We start from the raw sequence: 24183 nt of genomic DNA on the forward strand, positions 1-24183 counted from the left end.
GAGACTCCAGGGAAGTCTTGGAACGCAAAGAACTTGAAGAGGGAACCTGGCCAAATAGAGATTTTTGAGCCTTGGTAGGCTTGCTGAAGCAGATTTTTAGCACAAACACAAATCAAAGTCTTTGTATACTTAAAAGCAGCATTTTCATGTAAGTCCAAAAAGCTCACTTTGGTTCTATTTGTTTGGCTAAAGAAATGAGAAGCTTTGCTTTAATCACGTGGTCATTATTTTGCAAGGGGACCATAGCAAATTATTCTAATATCTTTAATCTCACTAAAGAGTAACTAAAGTTATTTAATGTAACTTTCTCAATAGAAAATTAGCAACTAAATCTTCTCTAACGTCATTATTTTCTTCTAGATCTGAATCAAAGCTTCTCAGGTATTTTTGTAATACAATGGATTCTGATTGTTACTCAGATTCCATGTTTCCCTCAAAAGAATGACGATTTATGATATTGTCATTAATAGATTTTTGTCTTCTTAAAAGGATAGAACTAAGAAATATCAAGATTTAAAACCTAAAGGCCTTGGAATACTCAGAAGAGCAACATGGCAGAAATTGAGAAAAGAAATGAAACCCATAGAATAAGATGTCTTTCCAAGTTGAAGGTATGGACTTGTGTGTGTGTGGATATATGTATATGTACCTTTTTTTTTTTTAACCTAGAGCTTATAAAGTTGCTCACATGAAGTGATTTAATGTTAATGTCACATTAGTTGATATATAGATAATTTCTTGCTTTGCTGAGGTTGGTTTTAAACTAAGGGTTAAAGAGGGCTATCAATTCAGGCAATTTAATCAGAAATGATTTTGAGGAACTTAAATGGAAGATAAGATCTTAAAGTTTTCAGGCACATAATATATTACACCAGGATTTAATGTGCTGTATCAAAAGGCCATTTTAATGCTCACCCTATGGAGTTTCTAGTCTATAGGAGTATAGGGGTCTCTCCTAGAAAATGGTTCCCTGGGCAGAAATGCTTTGTTGATCTGCATGCAATGATTACTTCAAAACGACCCAGTAAAACAAATGTTTACTTCAAGCTTTGGCAACATATCAATCATTCTTTGTAAGAATAATGCCCATTTTGTTAGCCATTTCTGGTATTCTTGCCTATTTCAGAGCAAGTTCTTTTTGTATAGCTTCAAAGCCATTTGCCTTCAAAGAAAATTTGAATTTGTTTTTAAACCGAGGGAATTTGTCTGGATTCTTCAGCTAGTGCCAGCAAGTGGCTTCCAGACTAAAACTGCCACCAATATTCTCCCTATCAAAGTTTGTTTTCTCTTCACACACATGTAGGGAAAATCTACACACATAAAATTAGAGAATTATGATCTAGAACTAGAAAACTACTTTTGGCTAAAATGTCATATTAATTATTTTAAAAATTCCTCTTAAATTGTCCCCAAATTCTCTTGTCTTTTGTCTAAAATTGAGTGGTTAAAAATAAGGATCTAGGTGTAGGCTCCCTGTGTTCATACCAAGGTTCAACTGTATAATTGCCATGTGACCTTGGACAAGTTACTTAACCTCTGTGTGCTTCAGCTTTTTTAGTTGAAATAGTTAACAACAATACTCCTATTTCATAGGATTTTTTCCCCTTTACAAACTTGGAAAAATGACTAGAATATTGTAAACATTCAATACATATTAGCTATTATTATTGATAACATTATATGTTAACTAACTGGAATTTAAATAAAAACTTGGAAGAAAAATTAATAGCATTTTATAATAGTATAAAAGTCAAGTAAGTCAATCAAAGAAAGACAATTATTACATGATTTCACTCATATGTGGAATAAAAGAAATAGTGAAGAGGATCATAAGGTAAGGGAAGGAAAACTGAATGGGAAGAAATCAGAGAGGGAGACAAGCCATGAGAGACTCTTAACTCTGGAAAACAAACTAAGGGCTACTGAAGCGGGGGCGGGTGGGGGGATGGGGTAACCGGATGATAGGCAGTAAGGAGGGCACATGTGGTAATGAGCACTGGGTGTTATATGCAACTAATGAATTATTGAATACTACATCTGAAACTAATGATGTACTACTATATGTTGGCTAATTGAATTTAAATTAAAAAAAAGTCAAGTCAGGTGTTATTTATAAACAATTGCTCTTAATTTAATATTTGCTTACTTTGGAGTTTGGCAAGATTAGATATTGATGTTCATGTTATGGAAAAATATTGAGAGGACAAGTTTATCATGTAAAATTGGATTCCAAATGCCTAATAGATTTTTTTTTTTTTTGCTTCTCTGAACTTAGAAATATGCATATTAAACAAAATTCTTTAGAAAGCATCAGAAGACTGTACGACTGTACTCAAAATAAGTTTACTTCGAACTCCGGGCAGTACTATTAAATGCTAGTAAGACTAGCTACATAAATATAGAGGTTATTTTGCACCAGATATGAGTCAGAATAGCCACTAGTTGCTTTCACTTTGTGAATAGAACCAAACTGTTTCGGCTACCCATCTAGGTGTTTTAGGAAAAAACAATGGGGTTATGATTCACCTAGTTTCCTTCCTTAAAGTGTAAAAAAAAAAATTATTCTCCCAAATATGATTCACATATTATTTGGTAGACCTTACTTTTAAATATAAAACCCTGAGTTATAAAATCATATGAAATTTTTTATTCTCAGTCATGTGCTCTGCAAAGATTTATACTGTGAAGTTGGTTTCTACAAATGACATTTACTATAAAAGAATAAATAACTAGAGATAAAGCCATATTATCTTCTCAGCCAAGTAACAGGTTTGACTCATACTGAGCTTGCTATTTAAATCCCCCAGGTCTTTTTCACATAAATTTCTATTCAGATTTCTCCAAATGAATTGGTATAGCCAACTCAGCTTAGGAGTATTTATTTAATTCTATTATATTTCATCTTATATTCAACCTACTTTCAGCTCTGACCACTTCTTCAGGATGTTGAATAGTTATTCTGTCATTCATTCAGCAAACTTGTATTTGAGGGCCTACTAGTCTTTAAGTATTTACTAGACACCAAAGATACAAAGGTAAATAATATATGAATCCTATATTTGAATTATTCACAGTATAGTGAGGGAGGAGGTTATAGGCATCCAAGCACATACATAACGTGCATTATGATAAGAGCTACAATAGAGACAGTATACAGCAGGTAGGTAATGAGTCAAGGCTGCCTGGGGAGGAGAGAGACGAGGAAGGCTCCACAATAGAAATGATGATAGAGTTGATAGTTGAAATAGAGTATACATTTATCAGATGCATAAGGGGAAGAAAGTGGAATACCATCCTGTAAAAGGCTCTTGAGACATGAAATGGCATGGTGAATTAAGAAACTGTAAGTAAACAGAACTGAGGAGACTATGCTGAGTGGAATAAGTCAAGCAGAGAGAGTCAATTATCATATGGTTTCACTGACTTGTGGAGCATAAGGAATAACACAAAGGACATTGGGAGAGGGAGAGAAGTGAGTTGGGGGAAATTGGAGCGGGAGACAAACCATGAGAGACTGTGAACACTGAGAAACACACTAAGGGTTTTGGAGGGGAGAAGGTGGGGGGTTGGGTGAGCCCGGTTGTGGGTATTAAGGAGGGCACATATTGCATGGAGCAGTGGGTGTGGTGCATAAACAATGAATCTTGGAAAACTGAAAAGAAAAAAGAAGAAGAAGAAGAAGAAGAAGAAGAAGAAGAAGAAGAAGAAGAAGAAGAAGAAGAAGAAGAAGAAGAAGAAGAAGAAGAAGAAAGAAGAAGAAGAAGAAGAAGAAGAAGAAGAAGAAGAAGAAGAAGAAGAAGAAGAAGAAAGAAGAAGAAGGAGGAGGAGGAGGAGGAGGAGGAGGAGGAGGAGGAGGAGGAGGAGGAGGAGGAGGAGGAGGAGGAGAAGAAGGAGGAGAAGAAGCTGTAAGTAGTACATTATGTCCAGGAACAAGCAGCAGGAGATGATCCTGAGATATAGATGAGACATTTTTTGTCATCTAAAAAAGTAGAGATTTTTGTTTATGGGAAATCACTAAAACATTTTAAGAAGTGAAATCACATGCTAGTTATGCATTTTATTAATTCATTTGACAGATATTTACTAAGCTCCAAATTAGTGGTGGTGGCAAGTGGAGGGAGTGTAGGTATGGACAAGACTAGAGGCAACTAAGGAATGCTGGCAATTATCTCAGCTAAACTGTGTACATTTGAGAGATTTCAGCATATGGGTGATAGGGAAAGCTATGGGAATAAGTGAGATTTCTTAGGGAGAGCACATATAGCACAAAGATTAGAAAGTATAAGACAAATCCTGAAGGGGCTGGCCAAAGAGAAGACTGAATAGAAAGAGTCTAGAAGGTAGGTGGACATTTAGGTATACACGGGGGTAGGGAATTTCAGGAAGAAAAGAGTGATTAGTGGGGTCAAATCATTCAGAGACAACAGGTTAGTTGAGGACTGAGAAGTATCTATTGAACATGGAAACTAAGAAGTTGTTTTTGACCCTTCATGGAGTAGCTTCAGGAGAAGACAGTAGGGAACTAAAGGGTGAATGGAAGGTTAGAGTCTAGGCAATAAACCTACATTATTCTTCCAAATAGCCTGGTGTTAGCTGGAGTAGCAACTATCAGGGATTAAGGAAAAAAAAATATTTTTTTAAAGACAGAAATATCTTAGATATATTTATAGTGGGGAGAGAGGCAGTAAAGGGTATGAGGTTGGAAATAGAGGAGAGAGTATTTACTGATAAATCATAATCTCAAATGGTAAGAATGGATTCAAAAAGCATGGGTAGAGGGATTTTATTGTAATGGAAAAGGGACACCTATCCTTCAAAGGCAGGAGGGGAATTAGAGAGGAAGAGATGGAGTTAAGTTTGATGATGACTGTTGCAGAGATCATTTGCTGGTCATGGAAAGCTCCTGACTGGGTTGAAGACTGAGAAATAGAAAAGATTGTTAATAATTTTGAAGGGTCTGTACAGGTGCAATATAAATTGTGGGGTTGGTTCAAGAATGGGAATGTGGCAGGTGGAGGGGTGAGGATTTTAGGGATTTGAGTATGCTGGCTAGAGCATAGACTGAACAGTCTCCCAGGATGGAAATGTCATCAGGAAACGTATTTAAGTGGGACCAAGGAAAAAGTCTATGGCATAGGGTTGGAAACCACCACTCAAGATGACCTAAATCTATTCATCACTAATTTGTTGGTGTTGAAGCAGTGCTTAATCTACCTAACTATACTATTACCCAGTATTTAAGACTCCTTTGTCAAATCCTCTACTGAAATTTAAGTCTGTTTATTTCTAATTTAATAAAACTACCAAAATTTTTACTTTTCCATGTTTTTAGTGAGACCATACTAGCTTTTGGTGATTACAATGGTTTTATTTGTTAAGTTGTCCTTGGTTTTTTTAATGGATCCCATCAAGCTGACTGTCCTTTGAAACTATATCAGTATACAGGAAATGTAATTCAATGCATGGAAATTTATTGTATTCATATTCTTTTCTTATAGCAAATACCTGGTCAGTTTAGAAATATTTTTATAATGGCTTGTAATTACTTTATTATAATATATGTAAATATATTATAACAAAAATAACATGGTTTTAAATAATTAAACTGGGAGTGAGCAGCAATCTAATGTTGCATGACTTACCTATTATTTTGGAGAGAGCCTGAGCAAATTTGCTATAGAAATAATGTCTTCGTGTAATGCCATGTTCCTTTTTTTCTTATCGTATATGTCTTCTTTGTACCACAGATAGCATTATTGTGCTGAAGATCTATTTAAAACCATTAGCTATATCTTATTTAGAATGGCTGTCTCTGTGTATATACAAGATGTGCCTATAAAATAATGAGGCTACAACTACCTACAAAATTCAGTCCCACTTTGAGTTTTCAAAGAGATAACATGGCATAAAAGACCAGAAGAATGGACCACATTAAAAGTTTCTTGCATATTCAAGAGTTACTTATCTTAGAGACAATCAGTCTTATGGTAGAAGATATTTTGTCAACAGGTGGCAAATATAAACATACATGATCAAAAATAAACTTTTCCTGTGTTTTCTCACATTTTTTTCTCCATAGATGTTTCTTCTGGCAATAACATGTGCATTTGTATCCAAAACACTCTCTGGATCTTATATGAATTCCATGCTCACACAAATAGAGAGACAATTCAACATCCCTACATCTCTAGTCGGATTTATTAATGGGAGCTTTGAGATTGGTAATGAATTATTTTTGCGTTACTTCTTTTTATATTTTATTTTATCTATAAAGCTACTTTGAATTTTATTCTCCTTACTTGCAATCTTAGGACATCTAATCTAACTGAGTAACATGTTTTCCAAAAGGAATGAATAGCCTTGCTAACTTTGGAATATTCATAGAAACAATTAGTTTAAATATTATCCCCCAAATAATAATCAAATATTGCCACATATCTCACCATCGGAATTTTTACTGTAATAGTTATTGGTTATCTAGTATGAGTAGCATACTAGAAGAATTTTTGTATCTAATCTATCATTTGATAATTTTTAAAAGCTCCATCTTCCTATTTAGAAGATACACATCATGGAAAACAAAGGAATCTGTTTTCTAGAGGAAAACATGAATATTTTTCTTCTGCTGTTTCTGGGAAGTTAACAATTCTTCTTTCTAAGTGCAGAAGGAAAAAGAAACTGTTTTTCTATCTCCCTGAATTTATTTCAGAAACAGACTCTAGGAAAGAATAGAATCTATTCTTACTGTCTGCTTTTTGTGGAGGACTGGGAAGATGTGAAGACACAGGAAGAATGAGGAAGAAAAAGACTTCTCCTGTAAACAAAGCTGCGTAGAACTATGAACGCCTTTCTTTCACAGTTTTAGAGTAGCTTCTACTTCCTTCAAGGTGCAAGTTATCTTTAATATACTTAATCAATATCTGGAAGAAAAATTGGGTTTGAGGAGAGGGAAAACTGAAACAGGTGATGCTTGATCTTGTCTCCCTCCCCCAGACACAACTCTGTACCACTCATGTGCTGGATCCTGGGGATGGAGAAAAGATATAACTCTTTATACAGTCCAGCCTGGACCCAGCTCACAATCTAAGGGATGGCATTGATGTACAATAATAATTTTAATTGAATGCAGTAAGTTTGGTGGTATAGGTAGGTGCAAAGTCCTATAAGAACACACATCAGGGACACAGCCTTACTTGGGGAAGATGTTGAAAGATAAGTAAAAAGCTTTCTAGGTGAAGAAACAAGGATGTGTGTGAAGGGAATTTCAATAGAAGAAGCTTAAGGGCGAGATAACATAGTAATTTGTCCGGGGAGTAACATTCAGCCCAATATTATTGACTCACAAAGCTTATGTGGAATTTATTAAGATAGGAGCCTGGAGAAATGGTCAGGGGTGAGAAATGGACTATGGTTAGCCTTGTGTGCTTGCTATGGAATTTGCATAAAATAAAAATTATAAAAGTAAAAAAAAGCTTTGAGTAAAGTCATCAAAATATTAAAATGACTGTCATATAGTAATATTTGTGCTTACTAATATACTAAATATAATATCTACACTAATTTTTTAAGTAATAAGTAGGGTTGATATTTTGAGGTATCTGCAACAACTGTAGTATCATAAGCAAATATCTATAACTTCTATTGGTGACAATCTGTGACAAAATCTTAAGTACTGTTAATGCTACATAGTTTATACCTACTCTCACTATCAAAGAAAATGCTAATATTAATTTTAATTAAAACAGTGAAAATAAAAGACATAACTTTTTTTCTCACTCAAGTTAATGGAACCCCTGATTTCTATTCATGGACTCCTTGGAGTTTGTTTATACACCACAGGTTAAGAGCAGCTATTTAAAACAAAGGTCAGGGGCACCTGGGTGGCTCAGTGGGTTGAGCCTCTGCCTTCGGCTCAGGTCATGATCTCAGGGTCCTGGGATCAAGCCTTGCATCGGGCTCTCTGCTCAGCAGGGAGCCTGCTTCCCCCACCTCCTGCCTGTCTCTCTGCCTACTTGTGATCTCTCTCTCTCTGTCAAATAAATAAATAAAAGTAAAAAAAACAAAACAAAACAAAGGTCAGATTTGCTTTTAATCAAGGCCATGCTTGTGGCTATGTTAGAGATACGTTTAAAGGTGGCCAGCCAACCAGAGAGGATCCTAACAGGATAACACAAAAGCACAAGAGAGAGCTGTCTGGGTCTGAGTCAGGATCATACTATAGAAATACAGAGAAGAGGGTGACCTACAAAATACTGAGGAGTTAGGTTCCTGAGAACTTAGTGGAAGATTAGATATGGCAGATGAGAAAAGCAGGAATCCACAGATTTACATCTTGGGCAGTGGAGTGGATAGTGGTACTGGGACAGAGAATAGGAGAAGGGGGACGAGATTGTGCTGGTGGCTATGGGGATGATGATGATTTCTGTTTAGGCAAACTATTTATGGTATTAGCAGTGAGCTCTTTGAGTAATGATGTCTGCATGGCAGTTATATGAGCTAGAAGCACTGGAGGAACTGTTTGGGCTGGAGCTACTGATTACTGAGTAAGCCGGAAGTTGTTAAAAGTAAAGAACAGATGAGGCTATTTAGGGAGATGGTAAAGAGAGATAAGTACCAGTGACAAAAGGTGGATCCCTGAGGTGCACCAATATTTAAGAAACAAGTGGAAGAAAGGAGCCCACCAAAGTGTTAAGAGAAGGAATAATCAGAGAATTAAGAGGGAAATTAGGAGAGAATATTATGATAGATACCAAAGGAGTAGAAATTTCCAAAAGAAAAAATTGTCAGCAGTCTTAAAAGCGTTAGACATATCCAGTTAGACAAGGATAGAAAACTATACCCCAGGTTTTATGGTATGATAATTATGATGTTGGCCAGGGCACTTTTACCTGAACAGTAGATAGAGAAGCTAGAAGGCAGGAAGAGCGCAATGACTTTGGGAAAGATGGGGAGGGGAAGAAGTGGAATCTGTGACTACAGGTGACTGTCGGTTTGGAGAGAAACTAGAGAATATCTGTAATTAAAACACAGCAGAGAAAGAGAGACTTAAATTGTATGAGAGAGATTTTAATTCTTGGAGTAAGTTGCTGGAGAGAATGGGAGTGCCCAGATAGGGTGTTGGACTTTGGATGGTCAGATGGGCACCGCAACCTCTGAAACTGAAGGAAGTATGTAAGGCCGTAAGGTGGGAAATATGACTGCCCCAAATTTCTTGACAAAGTAGGAAGTATTGACTATGGAAAGTGAGTGGCAATAGGTGGCTTGAGAAGAATGATGAAGATCTGAAATAATGGCTGAAGGGAAGAGGAAAGGCAATTTACAGATGCCAATAAAGCGGCATTAGTTTGATTACCTTTCCTCATTAATTTTTATAGACCATGTTCTCCATACCCTTCATAAAATCTTACCTATCCATTTCTATTCCCTCTCATGTGATTATTTTACCGACTGAGAGAGGCAGCTTGAAAAGCTCACCCTTACACGTGGAGAGGAGGCTCTTCCTCTCTTCTTGTTTCCAAAATGGTTATGGATTTCCAATGGTGGATTTCTAGAGATAATACCTTCAACGTGGATGGCTTTGATGATGGGGATTTTAGAAACCTAGGGAGGTCACTATGGTAGCACTTGGTGGGGCACTGTCTACATGAAAGAATGTAGATGCTGACATCTCTTCTTCTTATAAGGCAGACTAGAGAGAAACAGATATGGAAAGAAAAGTCTTCAAAATATGCACTACTACTTGGAAAATTATTAAAAACTTAAGGGAGAGTTTTTTAAATTTTTATAGTTCTCAAGCTCATCATAGAAGTTTTCCTATGCAGAGTAGGATCAGGGAAAATATTGATTACTAAATTTTAAATGTATCATATGAGAACTTCCTCATGTGTTTTGTTTTTACAACCTTTTATGCCATTCTTATCAAGGGCTTGTCCCTTAGAATGGGGCCTCCACAATTAGTTTCTTTATCCTTAAACTTCATCCTAAGACGTGGATAAATTTATTATTGAATTGACTTCTCAAAGCAAGACTTACTTCTAAGACCCAGTTGGAGAAGTGAGGACCTACTATTTTTTACTTCTAAGGGTAGAAGTAAAATTAGACAGAGATCTCTGGGTTGGTTATATTGACCAATATTTAGTTATATTTAAATCATGAGTTAAAACATATATCTATCTGAATTTGACTTTGGCTTCTCTTTTCAAGCATGGAGCAGACATGGAGAGAAAGGCCAGAGGTGACATAAAGTCTAACACCTACTTTAGTATCCCATTTTTCCAAGCTACATAATCACACACACAGTCTTTAACATCTCTTAGAACCATTGCTCAGTCCCTTCCAATGGCTTCTCTTCTGCCCTCTTTAAAGATTTTATTTATTTATTTGACAGAGAGAGATCACAATTAGGCAGAGAGGCAGGCAGAAAGAGAGAAAGGGAAGCAGACTCCCTGCTGAGCAGAGAGCCCCATGTGGGACTCAATCCCAGGACCCTGAGATTATGACCTGAGCCCAAGGCAGCGGCTTAACCCACTGAGCCACCCAGGTGCCCTGCCTTCGTTAAATATTCGTGTTCCACAGAGATCTGTTTACATATCTGTTGAGATTGTGAAACAGAGTCCTTCTTCAAGGCAGGAGTTGTGTCTTATTCATTTATTGCTTCATGCATTGCTAGCACCAGTCCTGGTACTCAAAATAGTTTTTATACAATAAATGCCAGATAGCAAATGACTGGATGAAGCTAAGCTATTGATCATGCTTATTAAGATATTCATTTTTATCTGAATTTTTTCCTAGGAAATCTTTTGTTGATTATATTTGTGAGTTATTTTGGAACCAAATTACATAGACCTATACTGATTGGTGTCGGATGTGTGGTTATGGGCCTAGGGTGTTTCTTACAATCTCTACCTCATTTCCTCATGGACCGGTAAGTATTCCAGTTTCTGGTGACTTTTTATGTTCAACTTTTGGCTGTATGAAATGAAACTTGAAATTCCCTTTCTAGGAACAATATTTCCTAAAAGCACATAGCACAGCAATGGGAACTGAGAGATGCAGATTTCGTTCCACAAGTCAGTTGGGCTCTAGGCTGCCTTGCTTCACTTACATAGTCACATTTTCTCCATCTATGAAACAGAGATTTGGGACTTTATGGGGTGGAGTCTGATGAAAAGAGTCTTAGGACCTGGTAAAATGTCTTTAGACACTTCTAATTACAATGAGGTTCTGTTTACTTGTATGTAGGTCACTAAGAGACAGACCAGTCTGAAGGATGGTTTTTATTTTAATTTTTACCAAAGTAATATGTGCATCAACTTGTAAAATTTATTTTGAAAAAAGAGTTGTCCCCTATCCCTTCAACATTGTTCATATTACTGCTTTTCATGAGTAGCTACTTGCAAATCTTTTAGTACTTTCTTCTGCTATTTGTCTCCATGGTTCTAAGTAAATGTTCATCCTTTTAGTTGTTAATACTTTTGTGTTCTGTAACATATATTGATTTTCTGCTATAAAATTATATTCACTATTTCCATGTACTATGTAAGTGTCTTTCATTGCTGAACCATGTTGTTATTCCTTTCTTATATCATCTTTATTTTCCTTGGATTTAATAATTGTTCCCTTTTTACTTGAGTCATTTTCTTTCTTTCTTTATTTCTTTTTAATCTCTCACTAATCATCAGCAAAGTCTCCACTGATAGGGCAACATATCAAAATGCTCATACATATCACAGGGTCTCATTTTTGTCTTAGAGATAGTTCTATGTCACCATCAATTCTTTGTCTGCAGTCTGAATGGGAATCTCCCCAGGCTTGGTGCATGGCTCCTCCCTTGAAATCTTCCCTCACTGTTATTCTTGGAATTTGTTTGCTTCTATTCTCCATTTAGTTAACTTATATCCTGGCTACCATATCTTCTGCTTTACTTTTTACTCTCACTCCTTTTTGTGGAAAACATAATCTAATAGGTTTCTGAAAAAGTATGTAAAGGAAGTAGAAATTTTAAGACTGTGAACATCTGAAAATATTCTATTCTACTCTCATATTTGATTGATAGCCTGGCTAATATAAAATTCTAGATTGGAAATATCTTCCTAACAATTTTGGAGACATCATTCCAATGTTTTCTAGTTTCCAATGTTACTATTGAGACTCTTATGCCATTCTAATCCCTGTGACCAGTTTCTTGTCTCTGGGAACTACTGGGGTTTTCTTTTAAGCTCCGGAGTCTGGATTCATCATAACTATCTTGGTATAAATCTTTTTCTTCTATTGTGCTAGGTGCCTTCAATCTGGACAACTTACATGTATTATTTCTTTGATGATATACCTCCTCCCCTTTTTCTCTTTCTAGAACTTCTACTATTTGAATTCTGTACATACTGGATTAAGTTTATATATTTCTCATCTTTTTTTCTCCAATTTTCTATATCCTCATCTTTTTGTAACTTTTTGGGAGACATTTTTATCTTCCAAAGCTCTGAATGAATTTCTAACATTTGCTATCACAGTTTAAATTTTCAACAACTCTTTTGATCCTTGAATGTATCTTTTTAAGGAACATTTTGTTCTTTTTTCAAGAATGCAATGTCCTTTTGTAAATTTTCTTTGTCTAAATTTTCTTCATCTCACTTCATTGTCTCTGTTTTCTGTGAGTGTACAGTTTTTGTTTCTGTCTCTATCTTTACTGTTACAGGCTTTCCCCGTATATCTGGTGGTTCTCAGTTATCTAGTCATATTTAAGAAAGAGGAATAACAACAACAAGCTAACTGGAAGTTCTGTGTATGTGTATAAGGCTTAATTAATGGAGGACTTCTTTGTAGGGTGATTGTATAGGGACTGGCTATTTTTTAGGTGGCTTAGAACTGCCCCTAAACAGTGAATTTTCTTAGGTGGTGATTCTCCAATTTGTTTTCTGGGAGGTTGGAGCTTGGCTACCAGCACATGGGGGTGGGAATCTCGATTTTCAGTATGTAGATTTTTTTATCCTAATGTCTGCAGTTTTTAGCATGGCTTCCCTAGCCTCAGTATCTATTTAGTCTCTAGAGACAAAGGCCATAATCAGTTGCGATGGCAGAGGATGTCTATAAGGGTTTAACTGCTCCTTATACACACTTTAAAGCAATCCTCTTTTGGGACCATGCATACTCTCACATTAGAAGTATCTTGTTTCTTGCCTGAAGCTTTCCAGGTTTGTATGGCATGTGTTTAGTTGCTCTCCTATAGCCACTTACTCGGGGTTATGTTTCTCATATCCACAATTTCAGTGATCATTCACTTATCTGCTTTTTTATTTTCAAAATCCTATTAAACTCTCTCTTCTTGTCAAATCCTCCCTTCTCTTTATCCGCATAGTATTGTGTTTTTTTCCTTTCCTATTTTAAAATCCATTACTACCCATTTGGGGATGTTTGGGGAATGAATGGACATGGAATGAGTTACTGGGTTTTAAGAAGTAATTTAAATGAAAAAGATACTCCAACTTTCAGTCATTTCTGAAGGTATCAGAGGTTTCAAGGAGAAGCAAGTAATACTCAGGTATTATTTTAATTTCTTTCTACACTCTGTCAAAGGTTTTTTTTGTTTGTTTGTTTGTTTGTTTGTTTTTTTGTCTGAAGCTCCCATGTCTCATAGGATCATGGGCTTGGAGAAAGAAGCCTTTGTCCACAATTCATAGCCAAATTCTATGGGTATCTCTGGGCAGTTATTCTAAGGGGAAGGTATTTTAACCCTTTTTATTATGTTCTGTAACACAATGATTAGGACTTTTGGTGACATCCAAGCATAACACTCTTTAGCTTATTTGAAACTCAGAAAGGCAAGTTTTCTTTGGCTTTCTCTTCTCTAATAGAAATATAGAAACCAACCCAGTGCAATTTCTAACAAAGAGACCTGGACATATTTTCCTCCATTGTTGCAATATGTAATTTTCTTTCTGGGAAAAGGCATGTGGATCTTGTGGTAATTTGCCTAAGATAATGGTTACAGATTATTAACACTTTTGTTCTAATGAGAAAAGAAAAAGTCATTACATTGTGCTGCCACAGTGTTTGAGATTCTCCTAAGGTTTCTCATTATGATGGGTACATGTTTTGTTTCTCTGAGGACACTAATGAACACATGAAGGGATTATTGTTTGGATTCTCAGAAATGGGAGACCTGTTTTGTTGTGTTGTTTTTCCCCCCAAAAGCCTTTAATTATATTTTGTTGAGTCTATTATTTTTCTTGGTTTCTGTTCCTTCTCCCACAGTAATTATTTCCAGGAAATGATCACCTAAAAACCACTGAAAGTTAATGTCAGATGATTTAAAAGGTAGATCATTCACATACAGATAATTGAAAGCTAGCTGTCATGGGATTGTACCTTGACAGTGAGTGGCAAATTCTTTTTGATTATATTAATTTATGATGATTAGTTGGCAAAATGAAAAGAAATCTTTCCTGGATTTAGATGTTGTGTCTTAAGTGAAGCAGGAGTTAATCTGCACAATGCTCACATTGTCTTCATTGGCTCCTTAACATCACCATGTTTTCCCTGTGTTCATACAGATATGAATATGAATCTACAGTTTCAGTTTCAGGCAATTTGTCCTCAAACAGTTTCTTGTGTATGGAAAATGGAACCCAGATTTTCAGACCAACAGAAGATCCATCAGGTTGTCTACTTCAATGTACTGCTTTCTGTTCCGTGAATTTGTAACTGAACACTTTCTGCTGAGGGGCTTTGAATGTTATTACATTTGGTTAAGTGAGTAAGGTAAATGAACAAAAGAAAAATTTTTTTTTCAGAGATTTTGGAGGAGATCATGGAGGGAAATAGAAATGGCCCATAATTTAAATGTTATTCCTCTCATATTTGAATATACTTACTAAGAATGTCTTATCTATTCTTTGAAATGGTTAGTTAAAAATAAGTCAAAGACATCCATCCAAGGACCACTTAGAGTTAATTCCACAGAGGAAAACATCTTAGAGGATTTATGCTGATGATTTGTAAATGAGTAGCAGAAACAAAAAGATCTGTGTTATAACACAGGTCTTCTATAGCAGAGAAAGCAGGCAAGTATGCTGTGACTCTGATTTACTCTATTCTCTTTCTGCTGAACTAGGACCTTCTCTTTCTGCTCTACTTCTTCCTCTTTACCAGAGATACTAATTTATATTCTGACACAATAGTGGTGCTTCTTCTGACTTCCTGCAGTCCCAGACACCAACATGCCAGCTTCTGCTCCTTCATATGTGAAAGGACCTCTGTAATCACCTGGTGATGCTTAGTCTGGAACTAACCCACTGATTTACTTCAGACCAGAACTTCTCTTCCTCTGATGGGGACATTTTTATGCTGGATTCATATCAGTAGGAGTTACATTCATCCCCAAGGCTGGGAATTTCACTGCTGGCATGGAATCAGAGGAAACTAAACAGTTTCAAGAAGTGTAAGAATAGCAGTCTCAGAAACTCTAAGCCAAAGCAACTCCCTGGGGAAACAAACAAACAAACAAAAAAACCCTGTGACATCAATGGTGGCCTATATTCTTTTCTTGAACTGACTTTTTCCAAAGGCTGACCTAGGTCCTATTTCCTATTTGGTTTAAAATCTGCATTGTAGTAGATAAATCAAAACCTTCCCAGTCTAGTGAATTTCCAGAAAAGTACATTAATTCTTTAATCACCTGACATGTTAAAATTTGTCCTGGAGTAGGCCTAGAATTTGCCCATGATCTCTAGACACTGTGCTCACCATGGAGCGGGGGGGAATACCCAGAAATGGGCATTATGATTTTCTGAACTGGGAATAACTGAGAGATAAACCTCACAAGATATTTCCAGGCCCAGCTGAGCTCAGGAGCCTCGTATCTATGGATACCTGGGCAGATTGTAGGAGACAAAAATAAATTGTCATTCACTTTTCTGAAAACATGACCCTAAAGAGTGTCCTCCTGGCTTGATAGCCATATGGGCTTAGAACAGAATTGGCTGTTTTCAGACAACTGCCTATCTTCCTCCCTTTCATTCCCTTTGGCCTACTCTTTGTTACTCCACTGAGCAGCGCTGCTTCAAGGATTGGGGTTGGTTTCTCTGTTAAAAATTACTTGGTGGTTAACAGTATACAGTAGGTTCTATAGAGAAAATGTGATTACTACCTGATTAAATATTTTTAGTTTCTATAAAGTAATTAGAGCTGTAGAGAATTCAAACTTCAGAGAGATTCTTATTGAAATCTCACAGTATCGATTCTAGAAAGAGATATTTGTGTTTGTTTTTTTCTCTTCCCTAAGTTAGTACAGAAGTGGGGTAGCTCTCACAGCAGCCAGCTGGGTTCAGTAGGTGCTGATAGACTCACTGTCTCTCTGGAGGGAAAAGTTTCTGGCTTTTACTGTTTGTCAATTTGTGTGTGTAAATACTGCCATCAAACTACCAATGTGTTGGCATTAAATACTAAATTGAAAAGAGATGTGTATACCACTCATCTATTCCAACACAGTAGGAACTAGCTCCAACATACTACTTACATTTGGCCATACCTAAGTACCCTGTCAGAAAATGCAAATAGGATGGTCCAATAATGCATAGCTGACACAGTAGTATAAATCATTGACAAGATGCCATGTCACATAAGAATTGAAATGTTGGGGCACCTGGGTGGCTCAGTGGGCTAAAGCCTCTGCATTTGGCTCAGGTCATGATCTCAAGGTCCTGGGATCGAGCCCCACATCAGGCTCTCTGCTCCGTGGGGAGCCTGCTTTCCTCTCTCTCTCTCTCTGCCTGCCTCTCTGCCTACTTGTGATCTCTGTCTGTCAAGTAAATAAAGAAAATCTTAAAAAAAAAAAAGAATTGAAATGTTGACCAAAAATCTAGAATTAAGTATTACTGATACTTTACTACCAAAACACTAATACAATATCTTTTTTTTTCTTTTAATACAGACTGTGTGAAAGAAGTGAAATCATTAATGTGGGTGTATGTACTAGTAGGAAATATCATACGTGGAATTGGCGAAACTCCCATCATGCCTTTGGGTATTTCCTACATAGAAGATTTTGCCAAATCTGAAAACTCTCCTTTATATATTGGTGAGTTTGAAAATCTGCCTTAACCTCTTCTCAGGAAAGGAAGTTCCTTACAGGTGGATGTCAGTTACTTGGACTCAGTGATTTCCAGAATGATGAGAAGAGTACCTTGGTACAGCTGGTCATCAATAAAAGTTTACCAAATTGAGCTAACTCCAAATAAGTCTCTTTTCTAACTCTGCTTTTTGCTATTAAAAATACCACTCATCTAGTACCCCTGGAGTTCTCTTTGACTCATCCATTTCCTTGACACCATTCTATACCATGTCTGTTAAGTGACTTACCAATGTTTTCTTTAAAATGTCTCTTACATTCAAAATCTTTCTATTTTCATTACCTCTATTTTGTTTGGGTCTTCATTACTTCATCTATAGATTATTATGACATCTTCATTGGTCATGTTATCACTAGCTTTTTCTTTCAATTTCTAATAAACACTCTTGCAGTATATTTTTTCTCAAATAATGTTTTAATCATGTCTTCCTTACCATGTCAATAAAACATACTAGCTCTTTCTTTACTAAATCTAATCTCTCCAATTACTACTCAATCTGTTTGGTTTCTTCACAATCTCTCCATGCTAGTTAGGCTTTTTCAGATCCTTCATAAATATCTGGTTCATACTTTTGGTTATGTTTCTTGAAATTTCCTTTTCTAAAATCAATCAATGTCACCTCCCACAATAACTAAAATAAGATCTGCCTTCTTATGTAGTCTACTAATCTCCTAAATCTTCTTAATTTATTATGAATAGCTTATTTGTATTCTTTATTTGTTCAATCTGTTGTTATTTATAAAAGAGTAACTTTTAGTTTGGACATATTTTGCTATTAATGTAGACATATATTTTAAGAATCAGAAATGTCAAAGAGGGTGAAAGAAAATTGGAGCAGAGTTATATATAATTGAGATAGATCAAAATATTTAGAGGACCTTACCCCAAGTAATCTTTGGCACTTTTTGCTCATTCATTGATTTTTCAATAAGCTTTTTTGATGTCTTCTTTTCTGTCCTTTCAAATCCCTTATTTATTTATCTTGAAAGAATACAAATATTTATCTTGAAAGAATACAAATGCTTGCCTGCAATAAATCAACAAACACCTTGTTATAATCTGTGTTTCTTTATTCAATAAATACTAGGGTGTATAATATATGGAAATAATAGTAATAATCTCTATATGTACTAAGATGAATAAGGCATAGTCCATATAAGTTTTAGTATATAAATAACTACATAATTATAAATCAACCAAATCTGATAAATACCTGTGTGTAATTAAATTAGAGAAAAAAATCAGACTTAAAAAATGAAATAAATAAATGTGCACATGCATATAATTAAATAACTATAAATCAATAAGCTACACAATGGGAGAAAATAGTTCCATTTATGACATTTGAAGTTTAGGAGAGAACAGAAAAGTAGAAATAAATGTTGAGAGTCACTTACATAGAGAAAACAAATGAAATTAAGAGAGAAATGAGTGGGCACCTGGGCAGCTCAGTTAGTTAAGTGACTGCCTTCAGCTCAGGTGATGATCTGGAGTCCTGGGATAGAGTCCCACATTGGGCTCCCTGCTCAGCAGGGAGTATACTTCTCCCTCTGACCCTCTCCCCTCTCATGCTCTCTCTCTCTCTCTCAAGTAAATAAATAAAATTTAAAAAAAAAGAGAGAGATAGAAATGAGTTAGTGAGAAATTCTACATTAAAACACCAAGGAACACTTTTAGTTATTGAGAAGAATGGGAAGAAAAAAATCAAAGGAGTAGTAACAAGGGAAAAAGTAAACAATAAATGCATAGTTTAGTGAAAGTATTAGGAGGAAATGTCAAAAGAGGAGCTAGCCTGCAGTGTCAAATAACATAAAGAGTTAGGAGAATGGAGACCAGAAAAGGACACCAAATAAGTGGCAAAAAGGACACTGGTGCTACCTGCAAGTATTTTGAGAAGAACGTGGAAGGATTTGAGTAGATTCAGGAAGTGGTGAGACTGTAAATGCAGAGCAGTGAAATGAAAGCAAGCAGGGTGGATATATGAGATATTGTAATCAGTGAACAGGGAAGACCAAACCAGCACACACACACAAAAACATGTCTAGTTGAGCAAGACCTCAGAGAAGATAGAAGGGGTTGAGGTCAAGTAGTCAGGTCTGTGGACGGGGGGGTAGCCTATGGAACCATGGAGAAGGCAGAAGACATATTTTGAAGGAAGGAGCAGCACATTGAAGAAGGTTATGTCTGTGTTTTCTGCAGTGAGGATGGCTCAGCCTTGATTCTGAATCGCAGGTAGGCCATGAGCTCACCTATGATGAAATTCCAGATGAGTAAGAAGTCGTGAGGGCAGAGGGGACTGATGAGAATAGAAGGCAAGAATGTGGAGGATAAGAAAGGAGATCATGATCAAAGAAGAGAAGTATCAGTAACAGTGAGAACATAGCCAGAAGAAGAGGTTTCAAGTCAGAGATGTGGGAGTGAAGGTTTTCTGAGGAACATGTCATGAGAAAATTATCATAACGTGGTCTTGGTCTGGAATTCCTCCAAAACTGTGCCTACAGAAAGCAGCAAAAGAATCTCACTCTGTGTTGTGGTTTTGTCAACAGCATGATCCCAGCCAATGCTGCTACAGAAGATTTTACCTGTGATTTATCACACAAAAGAATTTGGAGGACTAGAGAATGTGGCTTTAAATATTGAGGTTCTTTTTCTCCACATTAACAGAAACAAACTTTTTACTTATACGTACACCAAGCTTAATTTTCTTACAAATTGGAAGTTTAAGGCAAACATATCTGAGGCACAAACAATGCGTCTTCAGACTCTTTATGGAATTAGGACTCTTTATGTGGGTATATAACTATACTATAACTTTATATTTTCATTTATTTTTAGGGTTTGTAGAAACAGGAGCTATCATTGGTCCTTTGATTGGACTTTTGTTAGCATCATTCTGTGCAAATGTTTATGTTGACACTGGATCTGTGAACACAGGTAATTCAATAAAATTTATTTATAGTATCTAGAATACACAAATCACCTCCAATTATGTTATCACAGATCATTCTTGCTTTAGTGGGTTCATGTGTGCCAACTGGAGTAAAGGAGTTTAAATAATTTTTCAAATATTTCAAACCAGGGGGCAGGAAAACAAATTAAAATGTTGACCTTCTGGCTCAAAATCCAGTGCTCTTTCTATTGTGCCACAACCGTGTTTCCTTTTCTCAAGAGATATAAAGACAACATAGGTCTGAATTTCTTTTAATCAAATTATTATTTATATGTAATTAGAGCTTATAGTTGTTTAGTAAGTATCTGTTTATAAATTTCCTACAGGAGAGGACAGAGAACCAAAATAATTTATTGCTAGGCAATATTGTAATACCACCTATCATCGGACAAATTTTATGAATGTCTAAGTTGTTTACAAATTCTATACTTGGATAAAACCTGAAAACTGTAATATTAATAATTTTCTATAGTTCATGCAGGAATTATGGTTCATGACAAGCTAATAAAAATGTGTATATTTCTTTACAGATGATCTGACCATAACTCCCACTGATACTCGTTGGGTTGGTGCATGGTGGTTTGGCTTTTTGATTTGTGCAGGAGTGAATGTGCTCACTGCCGTTCCTTTTTTCTTTCTGCCCAAAACGCTTCCAAAGGAAGGACTAAAGAATAATGCAGACATCATTAAAAATGAGAAAGAAGAGAAACAAAGCAAAAAAGTCAAGAAGGAAAAGGATGGAATCACTAAAGGCAAATATAAAAATTCTAAATACCATATAATTTACTTTTTGTTCTTTTTAGAGATGTGTCTATATTTCACTTTAACACTGTATCATGCTAGGGTGCATTAAGATAATTTGTCATTAATAGTCAGTAGTCAATAATGTCTAACAAGTCTGAGTCTTCCTGTGCTACTACTTGGAAATAAGTGATATAATTTGGAAGCCAAATTATCTGTTATCAACATATATACAAAATCTTATGTTAATTCAGGCACTAAATAAATAAATTCTCATTTGCCTTTAAAAAATCCTTTTTTATAGAGAACATAGGTCTAATTAAAAAGAATCCAAATCGAGAACAAAAGGAGGAAAAATATACACTATTGCAAATAGATGTATAGTTCTGAAACAACAATAACAAATGTTAGCTTAACTATGAGCTTCCTGCAAGTTAGGGCAGAAAAAGAAAAGAGAGGTCACAGAACTCTCTATACTTGATAGAGAGAAGAAGAAGAATTCTCAAAGAGAAAGTGTTCTCCGAGTAACACCCTAAAAAAAAGAAAAACTTATCATATGATGTATAATGCAAGCACTATGGAACCACATAGTTTCCAGCAAGTACAAGTGCATATTTTATAGAACAATTTTTTTTTTCTTTTTGGATACATCTTCAATAAAAGCTCAAAGAATAATTTACAGAAAGTGTTTCTGTGGGAAACTAAGCTAAAGTAATCTAAGTATTTAATGTTCAAGAACGTTGATTCTCAAACTGGTCCATGTATTGGAATTACCTGCGAAATTAAAAAAAAATACTGATGCCCAGAAATATTGTAGTATTCCCAGGAGGTCCGATTTAATTAGTATGAGGTATGGCCTGGGCCTTGTAACTCTTAAAGGTTGTTCATTTACAAGGTGAAGAGAGATTCAGTCTCCTTATCTGTAAAATGGGTTAATAACAGTACTTATTATTACAGAGTTGTCGTGTGAGAGTAAAAGGAGCGCTGGCACATATTACTATTATTACTGCTACTAGTATTAGTGTTATTACTGTTGATGATGCTACTTCTACCATCACCCATAAATTATAATACCAGTTTGCACAGAATTTTTTATTAACAATTACACATTCACTTAAACTGTTATTAAACATAATACTTCTCAGATAATTTGAAGCCAATTCAGAACCTTTCAAAATTCTCAGAGTGGTCGTGATTATACTCACAATTCCTTCTGAAAGGTTGATATAGACTGATAGAAGATTTTAACATAGAATTTTGTTTGTGATCTGCAAGATCAGTTTCCACAACTAGGGAACAGCTGAACTTAGTATGCAACATATAGAAAAGAGATTTGAACTACTGAGACTTATCTACTAGAACAGAGATGTCAACAAACACGGACAACTTAAAAATCTCCAAAGTGCTCTGAGCACTTCTCACCTGCCATGTATGTTATTCATAAATAGGAATTCTACAGTTATAATAGGTTTCTTTGCATTAAGCTATGCACCCTTCTCTCTCTGAATTTATTTATTGATCCTTTGGATTCCAGCCAGTTTATTGGGCAAAAAATACACAGTAAGTAAGGAAATCAAGACAAAGAATGTGAAGATAGGAAAAGTGAAAAGTAATTATAGGTGAGACTTTACCCCCAAAATGGTGGCAGGATGACTTTGGAACATTTCCAAGAAATGGGTCACAAGTTTGGCCCTGAGCTGTGTCAGTCCATACTGACAGCGGAAAGTTTGGGTTATATCATTTACATAATCCTTAGTAAGTACCAAATGAATCAAGATCTCAGAGAGTAGAACCTGGGAGTTTGTATTTTAAAAGATTCCCTAGGTGGTTTCATTGTGTGTCCAGTATGAACTACTGGCAGGACCAAACTGTCATTCTGTGGCAGTAGGAAAATACCCGGCACTTAAGAAAATTATATACCATAAATTCCCACATATTTTATATGGTCAGGAACAATAATAAAATATTTGAGTGTGAACTTGATCAAGTTGATCTCCTTCTAAACTTTAAAAAACAGAACAAGCATCTTTCATTCTAGGCAATCTCTAGAAAAGAGAGGATATTAAGAGAAGGAAAAAAGGAAGAAAAATAAAGAAACTGGTGTGAACACAGACAATATTTGGATTATGTTATAGATTTTCCTTAAGACACAATAGTGACTTAGTGATAGTAAAACAGTTGTGTTCTGCTCCCTGCACAGTCAGTTGCATTACTGACTTGCAGAGGGTACCAAGGTGATATAACTTTAGCTTTCAGGAGGTAACAAAATAAAGCAAAGCAAAACAAAAACAAGTATGTGTACCATAAGCAGAAAAACTTAATTTGAGAGGGGAGGCTGCTGTTTTAGAAAAAGTGATTTTCAAAATGCAAAGTCAAGCTAGTTTAACATTATTGTCATTCTTTCATTTCAGATTTTTTACCATTCATGAAAAGTCTTTTATGCAACCCAATTTATATGCTTTTCATACTAATTAGCATTGTACAGTTCAATGCATTTGTTAATATGTTCACCTTCATGCCTAAATATCTGGAACAGCAATATGGAAAATCATCTTCAGATGCAATCTTTCTAATTGGTATGTTTATTCTTCTCTATATCAGTAGCTCCCCCCCCCTTTTTTTTTAACCATGAAAGGGTAAATAGTGTGAAGATGATGGGTCTAGCAAACTCCTAAACTGAAATATGTGGAGATGTTTCTGTCTCTGGCACATTTCCCCCTTTCTGTCTCCAGGGAAATCAGCAAGGAAGGGAAGGAAAGAAGCCAGGAAATCCTGGCTTTCTTTTCTGGTCTTTCTCCAGTCAGAATGCAAATTCAAAATATTTTTGGAAATCCTGGGGAATGTACGGATTAGAGATAATTTTCAGAGAAGCAAACCACTAATGCAAAAAGGAAAACAATGTTAATTAATTAGGAGTCTGAGTTTTACTCTTTTAACTCCAGGTTATGAATTCCTTAGTTCCTCGGGCCCTCTGGTGGTTTGAGGCGTCTTTACAGCCCAAGCATTCTGTTTCTCCAGAGACCACATTAACTCCAGTGGCTCTCTTCCACCTTGGCTTTCCCGTGAGAGCTTTTTACTGTTTTGAAAAGTGAATTTCCCAGACTGCCTGCAGCCTCATCACCTAGAGTGCTTGTTAAAAGTTCAGATACCTGGTGCCCACCTCAAACATACTAAATTAGACAATCTGGTGTGGTATTCTGGAATGAATTTTTAACCACTCTCCCAAAAAAATGTTGATGGGATTCACTTACCCTGGCATTGTAAGGATGCAACCAAGCACTGTCTTTTCCTTTTTCTTGATGTTTCCCCCTTTTTTAGGGAGAGAGACACGAAATGTAAATGTACTTGACAATCACAGGCTCAGCA

The 24183-nt window shown here is 35.8% G+C and overlaps 1 protein-coding gene across 3 annotated transcripts in view; it reads left to right on the forward strand.

The window, feature by feature from the left end:
• Positions 1-259: 259 nt before the first annotated feature.
• The window catches only part of SLCO1A2 (solute carrier organic anion transporter family member 1A2), a 57607-nt gene continuing 33683 nt past the window's right edge, over positions 260-24183 (forward strand). The window contains exons 1-9 of one of the 3 annotated variants that reach the window (XM_047743088.1): positions 260-381; positions 490-611; positions 6080-6221; positions 10792-10924; positions 14550-14656; positions 16928-17074; positions 19962-20060; positions 20607-20828; positions 23229-23393. In XM_047743088.1, the coding sequence (XP_047599044.1) occupies positions 552-611; positions 6080-6221; positions 10792-10924; positions 14550-14656; positions 16928-17074; positions 19962-20060; positions 20607-20828; positions 23229-23393 (1075 nt within the window). In that variant the 5' untranslated portion in view covers positions 260-381; positions 490-551. The remainder of the gene's footprint in view (positions 382-489; positions 612-6079; positions 6222-10791; positions 10925-14549; positions 14657-16927; positions 17075-19961; positions 20061-20606; positions 20829-23228; positions 23394-24183) is intronic. The other 2 variants (XM_047743087.1, XM_047743086.1) reach the window with 2 other exon arrangements.

This window comes from Lutra lutra, chromosome 8, assembly GCF_902655055.1.
Source record: "Lutra lutra chromosome 8, mLutLut1.2, whole genome shotgun sequence".
Lineage (NCBI taxonomy): Eukaryota > Metazoa > Chordata > Mammalia > Carnivora > Mustelidae > Lutra > Lutra lutra.